This window comes from Anopheles funestus, chromosome 3RL (assembly GCF_943734845.2).
Source record: "Anopheles funestus chromosome 3RL, idAnoFuneDA-416_04, whole genome shotgun sequence".
In the NCBI taxonomy this organism is placed as follows: Eukaryota; Metazoa; Arthropoda; class Insecta; order Diptera; family Culicidae; genus Anopheles; species Anopheles funestus.
Genome location: NC_064599.1, coordinates 16,417,833 through 16,431,662, shown reverse-complemented (window position 1 = coordinate 16,431,662; position 13,830 = coordinate 16,417,833). Strand labels below are relative to the sequence as shown.

The 13,830-nt window shown below is 39.5% G+C and overlaps 1 protein-coding gene across 4 annotated transcripts; it reads left to right on the top strand.

The window, feature by feature from the left end:
• Positions 1-701: 701 nt before the first annotated feature.
• Positions 702-13,786, top strand: LOC125769349 (uncharacterized). Of its 4 annotated transcripts, none has more exons than XM_049438026.1 (5): positions 702-980; positions 1,405-2,436; positions 4,388-4,498; positions 11,517-11,599; positions 11,807-13,786. In XM_049438026.1, the coding sequence occupies exons 2-5, from the start codon at positions 2,389-2,391 to the stop codon at positions 11,895-11,897; spliced, it is 333 nt and encodes a 110-aa protein (XP_049293983.1). In that variant the 5' UTR covers positions 702-980; positions 1,405-2,388; the 3' UTR covers positions 11,898-13,786. The 4 variants fall into 4 exon arrangements, with proteins under 4 accessions (XP_049293983.1, XP_049293982.1, XP_049293984.1 ...); XM_049438025.1 differs by having other exon boundaries at positions 702-1,212; XM_049438027.1 differs by having other exon boundaries at positions 702-1,263; positions 1,702-2,436.
• The last annotated feature ends 44 nt before the right edge of the window (positions 13,787-13,830 follow it).

Genomic DNA, 13,830 nt, shown 5'->3' with positions numbered 1-13,830 from the left:
GTCCAGGACCGTGACCTTACTCAACAGTTCGGTAAACTATAAAAATTATTTAACATTAATCGAATATAGGCTGGAAATAGAAAGTTTATTTGTTATTTTAAACAATTTGTGAAAATCATTGCTAACTAACTTTTTATTTATTTTTTTATTTAAAAAAAAGTATTTTTTGTATGACAAAATTAATCTTGAAGTATGTCTGTTGTTGTGTAATAGTGGGTTATTTACTTTATACATTATTTCTAGTATCATTTTACAAAATGTGTTTGTCAAATTAAGACATAAATATTAGCGAAAGAAGGCAATACAGCAATAGATGAATTAAATGTCTTAAAACAATTGATGGGCAGTAATTTGACTGGAAAAGGCTAGCAAGCGTGGAAATGCTAACCTTTGGCTAGAGAAAAGAATAAGCATTCTGTTCCAAACCGATTGTTATCAATTTACAGTAACCGAAACCAATTATTTCGTTTTTATGAAGACGCAAAAACACATTTTAAATGACAAAATTAAGCTTTCTTACGTGACCTAATTTTCATATTAAGTAGAAGAAAATGAAGAATAAAAAAGATAAATAAAGAAGAACGATTCCTTGTTTTTTTATACTTTTGTTGCATCAAACGAACAAGAGTTGTTAGGAACATGGATAATATCAGCACCAAAACTTTTAGCAAATATTCGAATCTTTCTAATCATTTCATGACAAGCTTTTGCTGGAAAGCTTTTCTACGCACCACCAGGCGTCTCCATTGAACTCAAGCTAATCCGTTCCGAAAGCTTTCGCTTTTTAAATAAAAAAGCACCACCAACGGGGGAAACCACTAGCTGTTTCACTCTCTCAACCAGCATCAGCATCGCATCTCACACTGCACACGCACCGATAGAATGTTCTGCGCTCCGGTAAAGCGCAAAACCGGCGGCAGTCCAACACGGCAAACCACGGCGCGGTCGTCGCAGTTCAGTTGATGATCTTCCTTTCACCCGTACGGCACTAGAGAGTGTTTTGACATCTATCCATTTACACCGTATTAACACCGCACACTACGCCAGGCTGAAGGAACAGCCAGCCTCCCTGTCTCATCCATTGTTTCTCACCCGTCTCTCCTTCAGCGCTTAGCCCATTCAATCACTGCCACGCAGCAACGATTGTTGTGTTTCCGATTGCGCTCACGTGTAATTGTGTTTCTGTGTGTTTGTGTATTTGTTTTGTCTCCGGTACGACATCAACGAGAGTTCCACTACATAGCTACGAGTGGCGTATTTGTGGTATAACAAAAACATTAAGTTTTTATTCGTTTTTGTTTTGCTGCATTTTTGCGGCAGCAAACCAAATTCATTCATTATTTTATGTGTGTGTCTGTGTGCGTGGTTTTATTTCGTTTTATTGATGTAAGCTCTCTTGTAAAGGGAGTTTGTTTTATCGTTTCTGAGGGGGGAATGTAACATCAAATGCGGTGAAGAATTGCGTATTGGATGCAACATATCTACTACAAACAAGATTAGAACGGTAGATGAGGCGCAAAACCGAAACAAAATAAAACCATAGTGGAAGGTCAGTGAATATGGCAAAGAAATAGAAAGTGAAGCTCATGAATAAATCGTAGCCTACTGCTCTACTACAACCGACAAAACAGCCGGGAGAGCAACAGCAGACGAGTGTAGCAAAACAGCAAAAACCAACCTCACATAACCTTTAATCCTCAGCAAGCGCGACGAACGTGCTCGGAGCAGCAGGCGCACGGTAGAAACATCAATTTATCAACCGAACCCAGTTCGCTTCGTTTACTACGACCGTTCTGCCTGTCATCGTTATCAACAAGTTGGAAAGTTGTGTGTGTTTTTTTGCGGGTGGTTCATCAGTTTACGTTAGATACTCCTTTCGTCCTGGTGCTGGGGTTACGGTATGTTATTGTCGGCTTCTCGCCACAGCTTTCGATGTGTCTATTAGTTTGAATGATAAACATCAACACTGGATTACTGGCCACAAAAAAGTATGTTGGTGATAATTGTGTGAACATCGTGAGAACATCGCCACACTTCAACGTATCTCACAAGTGTTGGAATTGATTTTACCACGCTCGGATTAAACGTGGAAGCGTGAGATTGGATAACATCTTCACAAGCGTGGCTGCCACCAACTGATTGCCGGCCAAAAGTGTTTCTCGGTGAGTGAATTTTCGGTCGTCCCAACCGAACCCGGCATCGAGTATACTTCCAGCATTCTTGCCACCCTAGCTAGCGGGCAGCATCAGCCGCAAAGTGGTAGCAATTGGACGACAATTGCAATTCTGTTTTGACGGCAGGTTGAGACAGTAAAAGCCGAGATTTGAGTTGTGTGAAGAAAAAGCAAACGACCGAGAGTGCCATCGACTATTGGTGCTTGTGAACAGAATGGTATCAATCGGAAAGAAAGTAAATCGAAGGAGTAAAATGAATAAGGTAAGTTTGTAACTGTCGATTTTGTATTTAATTTTGCTATATTTAATGTTTTTAATCATTTTTTAAATTATTATAACGCTTCCTACTATAACGTTAAACTATTTAAAACATTTCTAACTCTCAAATAAAAACTTCCTCATAATGATGCCAATACTATCACCTTACTGCTTTTTGCATTAAATTCCTCGTCAACTGTTTTTTTTTTGAATTCTTCTCATTTTGTACATTTTCTGTAAGCGTATTATGACGCACTTGGACTGCCGTTCATAACGACCGGCATACTTGAAGTTATAATAAGGCAAACGCAAAAGCATTTTCCCTGAAAGTTGCGCGTGGTTCCCGCAATGAAAAAAAAACCCCAATGCAAGCCCAGATCGATAAGGACCGTTGAGTCCAGTAGAATAAGGATGCCCGATTATGTACGGTGGTAGAGTGTGCTCAAACTATGCCGCTATCGATCAGCAAACGAGCCGCAATGGGGGTACGGTTTCGTATTATTGATGCCCCTTGCTTGTACGGTTACAGTGTGGTGCAAATTTTAGGCAGCGTTAGGTTACACTTTAAATTTTTATTTAATTTTGTTAAAATAAACAAACCATTAGCTTTGGTTTTAGCTTTTGTACTTAATGTGTTATTGTAATCTGATTTTACAGATTTTGTTTTATTTTTTTCTTTAGTTTTGTTCCAATATCAATTGTCGATCAATATTTAAAATATATTAAAATGTAATTAAAAGTACAACGTATCTGTTCATCCCTTTTTCAATTTTACTATTAACTTTACCGTGTCAGAATAACTTGACCGATTAACTTACTAGTACGAATATTAAAAATTAAATAAATACAGCCAAAATACAAAATTTTCCGAGTTACGCGAATAATATTTCCGGAAAAATCCGCGTTACTTGAGCATCGTTTAACGATTCATTTATACTCCGAATTAACGAATTAAATAACTCCAAATTAGACCTAAACTAATTTAAATAAAATATAACGAGAATATATTTTAAAAAATTCACAGAATAAAAATTAAAACAAAAACGTTTAAAACCCCAAAAATTATCAAATTTTAAAATTTGCGTTTCACGAATTCGCGTAACTCGGGAAAAGAATGTAATTCTTACATTACAAGTGTCCCAAAGTTCGAACATTAAACTATGTACATGTTATCATTTTACCAGGCAAAGCAAATAAAGAAAATATTCCTCTTTAATCACTGCTGCCATTCGTTTGCACATCACCGTGTTCCGTGTGTAAAGCGGACCATTCTTTTATATCCCTCACACACAGCTGAGGGTTTTTACTAGCGAGCGAATAAAAGAATAACTTTTCAACCCTTTTTTCTCACCACAATCTCAATACCCAACCGGTCTAGTCCCTTGGCACACATCCTGTGGTTTTTTGTAAGAAAAATACAACGCAGCAAAACAGGATGTAGCAACGGTGAATTGTGCCTCCAGAGCAAGCCGTTGTAGATTCCTTACATTGTTATGTTTTTCTTTCACATATTCCCATCACTTTTCACTCTTTCTTGGTTTCTTTAGGTGTTTGTTTGAGTTGTTGTTGTTGTTGTTGCTTTTACTTAAAAATACCTTGGCCATTTCTCTTTCGACTTGTGTTCGGCACGTTCCAAGGAGTGCTGTTTTCATTTTCCCCCTTTTGTTCGGCAAAAAAAAACCTTAATCAATGTCCCCATGGTATTTCTGCCAGTATCCCGGATTTACCACCGATTTACGGTGAACCTAGTCCCAGTTAGTCGCGTTGTCGTACGCTTTATTGCAAAATGTTTCTGTTCATCTTCAGCACTTTTTCTTTATTATCCGTTTTACTTTAATGTCGTTCTGTTTCGTAGCAATCCCCCGATTGAGATGGCTACAGTTTCCCCCACGTTGTCTTTACCTTTTTTTTCTTACCTTCTTCTGCTAATGGTAGTTATTTTCTTTTCCCTCCAGGTGTGGGTTGCTTTCGCCGTGTTCGGTGCAATATCCATCCTGCCGGCTGCGTCGGGCCGCATCGTTAAGCGCAGCTACTCCGATCAAAGTGTGCGAGGCTATCTGACAGAGGTGAGCATAGTTTCATTACCGTTTTTTTCTATTTCCACCTCATCCTCTCGTGGCGAATGTGCGCGCAGTTAATATGCTTTCATTCCGCTCCGGTTGCTGCGTTATCGCGCCTCGTACGTGATGACGCGGTTTGTGCTTTGTGTGTGCGCTAAACAGTGCCCATCCAGCCACGGAAGCATTCCTGTGCGCTCGCGCGTATTTGTGTGTGACCCGGCTTCTGGGTTCTTTGGTCCGTGTTGGAATGTAGGATCGGGGTCGGGTCGGGGCATTAAGGTAACATGGTTCGCCGGCAAAAGCCGATGCTACGTTGGGTGAGAAGGTTTATGTTACAAGCCGATAAAATTGAACTCAATTCAATGAAAGCAATCTGTGGCGCTTTCTTTAGCCCCTTTTGCTATTCATACCTATCTTGGTATGGGAGTGTTTTTTCTCTTCTTCTTAGGGACGGAACATGACTTATACCCGTGTGGTATGATTGCTTCTTTCAGCGATTACGTACGTCATGATAGCGTTTCCGAGAAAACGATACATTGTCTGTGTTATTGAGCCGGGCAAAAGGAGTAACAAAAAGGTAAAAAGGGACATGGGGAATAAGACAGCAAAAAAATCGATGATTGATTTGAAATGTTTATGTTACAAAGTTAACTAAATAAATTAAACACAACAAGTCACATTAAAAAAGAAACCATGTGACAAACGTGTTGTAATAACATTACATAGCTTTCAGCAATAGCTTGAATACTTTATGGAATCTTTGAACGTAAATTTAACTACACAAAAAAAATACAACAAACGGCCTGTAATTTTATAAAAAGATATCTTTTTTTATTTAACAAATTGGTGATCCAGTGATATTTCCATCACATATCAACATAAAAATGTGCTTTAATATGTTTGAATAATTTTTATACATGCGAGATAATGATGCTATCCATATTCGGCGATCTGTATGGCAGCGTGATCCTCTTTCAATGGATCTTTTTATCCTTTACCTGCAATCTCTAATCACGAGACTAGAAAGCATATGTAGTGACCAAGACGACTTGGCTGAGGACATCTTCGTGGAGACTACTTCTCCCGAAAAATTCGAACGGATCAGAGCGGCTATTGATGCTTTCGGTTTATGCTCCGGTGCTTCACTTAACGTTGGAAAAACAGAAGCACTTGACGTTGGACATGTGAAGGTACACAACATCATCACTATTTCTTGGTTGAAGACAGTAGAAAGGTTACAATTGCTTGGTATCTTTTTACCAGCAATGCTCGTGAAGCGGTGGGGCACAATTGGGACATTGTGATCAACCAATTCCGACGTCAGGTCTGGCTTCATCGCATGAGGGATCTAAACCTCATGCAGAAGATAACCTCCTGAATGGTTTTCCAACTGCCCAAGCTATGGTATGTGGCTTCTGTATGTGGTACCAGGGTCATAGACATAGCCAAGATGTCGCTGACTATTGGTTCATTCCTGCGGCAACGATTCGGAGGCATGCGTGTGCCGCTGAATCACCTAACATTGCTTCGAAACCGTGAAGGACTAAACTTGCATATTCCGGCTATCGCTACGCAGGCACTACCAACCAGCAGTTATGTCGCTGAAAAGGAGTGTCTGGCCGTCGGAGCCTAACATATGTCGGGCGCTAGAAACCCTCCCAACACAACATCCGTATCGACATCTCCATGTCTTAGAAAGGTTGTCATGCAACCAGCATACATCCCGCACACAATTCCCAATATTATCGCCCAAGCAGTTCGTCGGATATTACTTGAGAGGCTTTCTGACTCCAAGATAGAGCTGGAATTCCCAAAAATTAGCTGGCGACTAGCTCTCGGCGGCTTTCATCCATACAGAGATCCGTTCTGTACCTGCTGGTCCACAACAAGAAAGCTCATCGAGAGCTAATGGTGAAAATGAACCGAGGATCATCACCTCGAACAGAGTGCTCCCAGGTGGATACACTGGAACACAAATTTACATTGTGCTCCAGAGTGTCATCGGCCTGGAGTATTCTGCTACAAGCAATCCACAACATCGATCCCACCCTTACTTCTTCATTCCTGTCCTTCCGCTTCCCTATACTAACGGGTATTAGTAAAAGTAAGCGGATCCAAATTCTACGTTTGTATCCTTCACATTGTTGGAAATAACAATCCTGTGATAAGTGAAGAAGTCCTTAAATGTTCATTATAAGCCGAGCTTTTTTTCCTCTTCTTTTTGTTTTATCTGTTTCTTATGTAAGCTAGTATATAAATTTATTTCTCTCTCTTTTCTTTTTATAAAAAATATTTAATAAAAAAATGCTCAAAAGGATTTTTGGTTCATTTCGAGCGGAAGGGCAATGGTGAAACCCCATGATTTCCACACATTAAACTCACTAGGCTCTGATGAGCTTGGTCACATATTGAAAATGCCACCAGATAATCTGACAATATGATGTATAACATCACATATACAAAATTTGTATTTGCATCAAAATCTAGACGAAAGACGAAAGAAAGAAATTCAACTTTTTTCAAATTTAAAGTTCAAATACCTTCATCTTAACAATATAGCTATCAACAAACAAATCAATTTATCATTACACTTTCTAGCAGAAACGTTCCACCGTCCCTTGGTGTTTCAAGCGGTGCTTAATCTAATTGCACCTTAACTGAAGCGTCACAATTTGAAGCCTGAGAAACTTGCGAATATTGACAAACTGGATGGAAGGAAGTTAACTTTTGGGAGATTTTTGAGTGTTATTAAATTAGCACCAACCAGACAACCCATTCATTTCCCCATGGTTGAACGTTTCCGTTTTGCTTTGATGCCGAAAATATTTCCTCGTCTGTTGACCTCCTTCGCCCAACCTTCTCCATACTCCTTCCCTAGCCTAGCAAAGGATACCGGCAGAATTTGGATGGAAAATAATTGTATTTTCATCCCTTTTATGCTTTTCCCATCTACCGAATGGTGGTGTGCCTTTCGTTCCAAATACACTTTCACTTTCTATTTTGAAAGCTTTGCATTTTTTCTTTTAAGTTAATGAGAACGAACAAAAAAAAACATCCCGCAAACAAAACCAAAGAAAAGGGTTTGCCAACCCATGCGGCATTCCAATGTGTGAGCAAAAGAAAATCAATTTCCCCTTTCCATTAATTGTGCCCCAAATGGAATTTTTTGCTCTTTTTCTTCCGGGGGGCGTACGGCAAACCAAATTGTGTGTGTCGCCTTCTTCTATATTCGGTTCCATTTTCAGGAATCCTTTCAAAGCAGATTGTAGCTTACCTTAACCATAAGAAGAAAAGATAATATACACACCCATAGCGGTAGTAAAAACAACAACGCAGCAGAAATGAAATTTTTAGCTTCAGCTTTCGGTTAAAAATGGATATTTTCTCACAAATGCCAAACCAAAAATCCAATAACGCCAAAAATGCCACACGCCCCCTCCTAAACAATCCCTTTGATGGCACTTGACAGCAGAATCATTTTTATTCGTCACTCTACCTCGCTAAGCTTATCAACGGCAACGAATGTCCCATGGCACCCAATGGTGGAACTGTGTTTTAAAATGCTTTACCAAAGAAAACACGTTCAATTTCCTTCTTTTAAAGAACATTACCACGTGTGTATGCGTGTGTTGAAAGAAAGTAAAGCTGTTGGAAGTAATGGTAATGTTTTTGGTTGGAAGATCGCAACCGGATTTAAGGATTTTAACACACATTTTCTCACACACACACTCTAATATGTACACATACACATACACACACATACATCCAACAATCTACAGACAAGAAACAATGATTTTATCAATGTTGGCGCTTGCCTGAAGCTGCTTTCTTTACGAAGAAACCATCGGCATTCGGTGGTAGCAAAAACACTTGTGGCTTGTCTCTACCACCGATGGTGATGTAGCGAAAGCGTAAGATAACGATCTTCTCTAACGCTGGTTTGAAAACCTCAATAAAATATCCAATTATTCGCTTGTACCAAGACGTTCCTTCGCCTTTTCCGTACGGGGAAAACCTTTTTCCGCACGATTTTCTCTCAGTCTAGATCGAATCGCTTCTACCAGGCAATTGAAACGATTCGCTAGAATCACGCCGCCACATCGTTGCGGGGTCATGATTTTTGCTCGTACGCGTAGCACCAATATCCGAAACAGGTCCCACCACCATCGGGGAATGGAATGACGAGAAACCGTTTACCCACCAATATCCGGAGCAATCGTCGACCGGTACCGGAGTAGTAAGGGCACCATGGGTTGGCTGTATCGTCCTTAGGCGAAGATAAAATAAATAAATAAATTTCAAAAACCATGATGTTGACGCTTTTTCCCTCCCTTCCGTGGAAGAAAAACGGGAGATTAATGGCTGTTAAGAGGAAAATTTTGTCTCAATCCATCAACATATTTTTCAAACACACGTACACACATACAAAGGGAAGGAGAACAAGCGATAAGGGTGGGGAAAGTTGGTAGAGTAATTTTACCAAACTGCTCTGAAGCTTGTGTTCTACTCTCCTTGCAACTGTATATCACGAGCAGTGAATGATAGTGAAGATAAATAAAAAGGCAAAAACATTGCACCATTAATTACGATGATAAATTAGGCGTTGATTATGGATCGGTACCAGCCGCACACCGATGGGTGTGTGGGAATCTGATTACAAACAGTATACATAACCGTGGCTTTGTACGAAAACTTTGGAACATTAAACAGCGGCAATAGCGCTGTGGATGAACGGTGAACAAAGTTATCCACTTAAGCCACACTTCACTGGTTATGCAGTGGACGTTATACTTTTTGTTAGACATTTTACGTGGTACTTGTGCGATGACTGGTCGTTAGTTTTTGGGATAGTTTTGAGTACTCTTCTGTAAAGCAGTTGACTGCTGTCTCATTATGAAAATTGTTCAGTTGAGCAAGCTGCTCGTTTATGGTGGTTACGTGGCTTTAACTGTATTTGAATGACGGTTCCGCAGCTTAATACGATGGATTATAATAATTTATTGAGAAGATATTTTTTTGCGACTGAGAGCAATTAAATAGGTTGATTAATTTTAAATAAAAATAAAACAATAATATAAAAAAAATGTGAGGGTTGTTTTGTTTAAATCACTTGTGTGGCTTCCTGCGATCGGGATGGCCCGATGGTATATGTGACAAACGTCGCCGGTTCCACACGACAGGTCCGGGAATCAAATCCCAATCGGACCGCCCGTAGCAAGGATCGCCAGATGAGCAACCAAGTTGGTACGGAGGTCACCGTGGAAAACATCACCGCTTTGATGTGTTCTAATCGCGGGAACTGGACCAAGCTAAGGTGATTCGAAATATCCTTTCCCGCCTGCTACAAAGAAGAATTCCCATAGAAATAGACGAGGTCTCAGTTCGCACTGGATCCGGTGCAGGTGCTCAATCTGTTAGCAGCCAAGAGAACCGTCTCATTAGCGGTAGTTCAAGCAGGCAGTCATAATATGAAGTGGAGACGTTTTTTCGCCTGAAAAACGTCTATACCTGGCATTTTTGAGGTAATATCCCTATATACCGGGAGTAAGCGTGTAGTCAGTAGAAGCCTGGCAGTACCATAGGTGCGGTCCTTGTGGCATTTCTTGCAGATTTTCTCCATGTAAAAAAAACAAGAAGAGAGAGAGAGCTGTTAATTCACTTTCTCGGTCAATCAAACAGTGGAGTAGGTAACAACACCGTCATACAGAGGTTCAAATCTCAATTGGAGTTCTTCTAACTTTTTTAATATCTTCAAATACTTTTCTAATTGCTATGGTTCAGCTCCACAGCTTCAGATAAGAGTCTTAAGTATCTAAAATAAGAATAAAACAAAAGATGTTGTACCATCGTCCATAAACCAGAACTAATTGCTTGTGTAGTTTGAGTTCAAATCCCCTAAAAGTATGCAATCTGGATTTATGTTCACTATTTTTGATCATCTAAGGGAAGCTGGGCGCCTCCATCGTTAAAATATGACAAATATGAAACGTGCTTTCTTTTTTTTGCACTAAATATGATTGATTTCATAATAACGAATCACAGCTTCTAGCTGTACTGAAAAATTCGATTTGTTTTTCAATTGCACAACTTTTTAATGGACAACAAATTTACTACACTTTTCAACTAACCGCTCCCGGTGACAAATTCAATTTGTTCCCATGTTTGCTGCACAACCCAAGAAAACGAACATACAACAATTTCATCTCATTATAAAACTGTTCTCCCTTCCTTACCAACAAAAACAGCAGACAGCAGAACAGAAATGTCACCCTCGAAAACTTTTGACCCCAACATTCTAAGGTGAACATCATGTCATCACAAAGTTATGACAACGGTTCAGTGAAGTGTACGAAACAACAGCTTCTGCCGGCACTTCTTCGCCAAGGCTAGCGACGGGAAAACTTTTACACTCCCAAAACCTTTGCAAGCTCCAAGGAATGGTCCGTTTTCGCAAACCGTTACGAAGGATCAGTTCCCGAAAGGAAACCCGTTTTCCTTCCATACTTAAAATCTAGAGCAACACGGTAAAACCCGCCCAAGTGTCGGTGCCCATGAGCGCGAATGAATCATTTATTGGACTTAATTAACCCGACATGATTCACGCGACAGTTGATGGGTTCTGTTCTTCCAATGGTGCCGTTTCGGTTTTTGGAGCACTTGTACACGAGGAAACCTTTTTGGCCAAGTGGAAAACTTTCCGTTACGACGTGTCAATAAACTTCTACCACACTTCCCATTTACGGTACCGTTCGCTGTTTGGCGAAACTTTCAATCCGGTTAGCTTAACTATCCGGAAAATTTATTACCTTTTTCTCCCCCTATCTCCCTCCCCCTCTCACCACTACATTATGTACCATCACCATTCAACGGTTCGTTGCTTCCGATGGGGGAAGTTTTTCTTAAAAGTGAACATCTAACGGATGTTTGCATACCTTCAGGAGCCAAGTGTTTTAATGTTGCGCGTTGATTTTTTTTTTGCTGCATATTCCTTTCATTCCTTATTTTTCCCCCTCTTTTTCTGTAGCGTACCTGCTGGTGGAATGAGGTGTGCAAAGAAGAATTTCAGCAGCTGTTCCGATGCCGTTGTCCTCAATGGTCGTACTGCAGGTGAGTGTTACTGACGGTACACAAATACACACACATAGTGCTCAACCGGCCAACTTTTATCGCAATGCAGCACAACACGTGGCCCGTCTGCTGCTTGTTTGTGGAGAAGGTTTTTTGCTTGTTAAAATTTGCAATCCACCCCCTGTTTTTTGCTAACTATTCACCGCGTTCTTCCCTTTTGTTTCGTTTTACTTCATTCTACGCTAGATCACCTGGACGGTACTACAACGCATACTGCTCAATGACGAACACGGGCTACATCTGGACGCAACCTACGTGGGATTGGGAGACGGCCTAACCTTCAAACTGGACGAGTGTCACTCGGTGTGAAAGCAGTGTCCATTTCGCGATGGTGGAACTATGCACACCGGCCCGGCTTACATCATAACGATGAAGTTTTACAGTAAAAAGTAGAGTAAAATGCAGAGAGGCATATTGTTGTTAATCCCGGATTAGGGTTGCGAATTACGCTAATTAATCCGTTCATTAAAACATTGCGAACAACGTTACGTTGCGTAAGTTGTTTCTTAGCGGTAATGCAATTAGTGGTTGCTCTATTTAATAGGGCTGTTTATTAATTATCTCACCACCATTTTTAAGCAACCATTTTGTTTGTTTCTTATTGTTTCCTTTTTTTTAGCATCTAAATAATATGCTTTAAAAGTTTATTGTCGTCTTCGTCGCTAATAATTGCTTGTGTGGTTTGAGTTCAAAACGCCTATAAGTATGCAATCTTGATTTATTTTCACTATTTTTGATCATATATTGGAAGCTGGGCGCCTCCATCGTTAAAACATGACAAATATGAAACTTATCGACTTTCTTTTTTTTGCAATAGATGTGATTGATTTCTTACATCTTGTTTTATACAAGCGCGAACGTATCAAACGATCATCGAACCCGTTTAAAAAAGTAACAAAAATCCAAAATACAACGTCGAACCAAAAGTATTATCAAATGCACTATAGGAGACCAAAACGTTTTATAGACTTACATTATATACACATAAAACAACCAAAGCAAACCAAAAAATGAAACGATTGTAAAGGAACAACAAATCAAACGTTAAAGCGAATTTCGATCGCTTAATTAAAAAGCAAAAACATGCGTGCAAAATGTATTATAATAGTATACAAAAAGATGTAGTGCATTTTATTGCCTCCGTAGTTGGTTGTGTGTAGTGATAGCCATTTTTAGAAGGAAAAGAATCATTGTATTCTATCAGTACATAGTTGCAGGTGTTTCATTTAAAACAAACTTTTAGTATGAATGATAGTTCAGTTGGCCAATGGCCAAGTTTTTTCCTCCTTTTATGGTTTAGCTATAGTGATAGAAGCATAGTGATTGCAAAAGTTTTTTTTTGGTTTTTTAGTTTGACTAGATGCATTTTTTTTTTGAAAACAAATCTAAAACTAGAGGGAAATACAAGCATGAAAAAATTTAAGTGGAAAAACAAAATGAAACAAAAGTTCATGTTGCTCAAGTGATTAGTTGTATAGTGTGTTTTAATGTTGAACGCCATTGAATAAAAATGCAACTGGAAAGAAAGGAAAATGTTTTAAATTTTTTGAGAAAAATACAAAAAACAAAAAAGTTTTTATAGGGTTTTCTTTTAAAATAATTCCACAAAATGAGATTTTAAAAAGAAACATACAAAGACAAATCAAAGAGTAACAATTCAATTATGTCACATTTTATTTTCATGTAACTGTAAAGCTCTTTTTCCTCCGATGCCAATAACAAGATTGAAACTTTCCATTCCATTTCATTTCACTCCGTTTTTTTCTGTTCAATCTCTACACCTTAATCCTAGCAAAACATTTAAAACCCCCGGTAGCAACAGCGGTAAGCTTTATAATACAAGCATTTCATGGCAGCGTGACACTTAGGGGGGTACACCATGCACGATAAAAATAGGTAAACGTAGGGTAAATTCCATGCCTTTCGTAGTCCAAGTCCGTATGGTAACAGCAACAGCAAAAAAAACTTCGTTACATGCCAAAGACATACCTCCCCCAAAAGGAAAAACACACCACCGCACTGGTACGGTGTAGAAAAATTGGCCTCCATTCCCCCTTTTTTGTCATCCATGTCAACAACAGTGACGCAAACCACGTACAGCGGCAGCAGCAGCAACAGCACCACCACACGCTGAAATCGTAGTCCAGGGTAATGTGGTTGTTAAAGTGCGTATGACGGGTACGTACGTACGTTGTCGAACAACGCGCTAG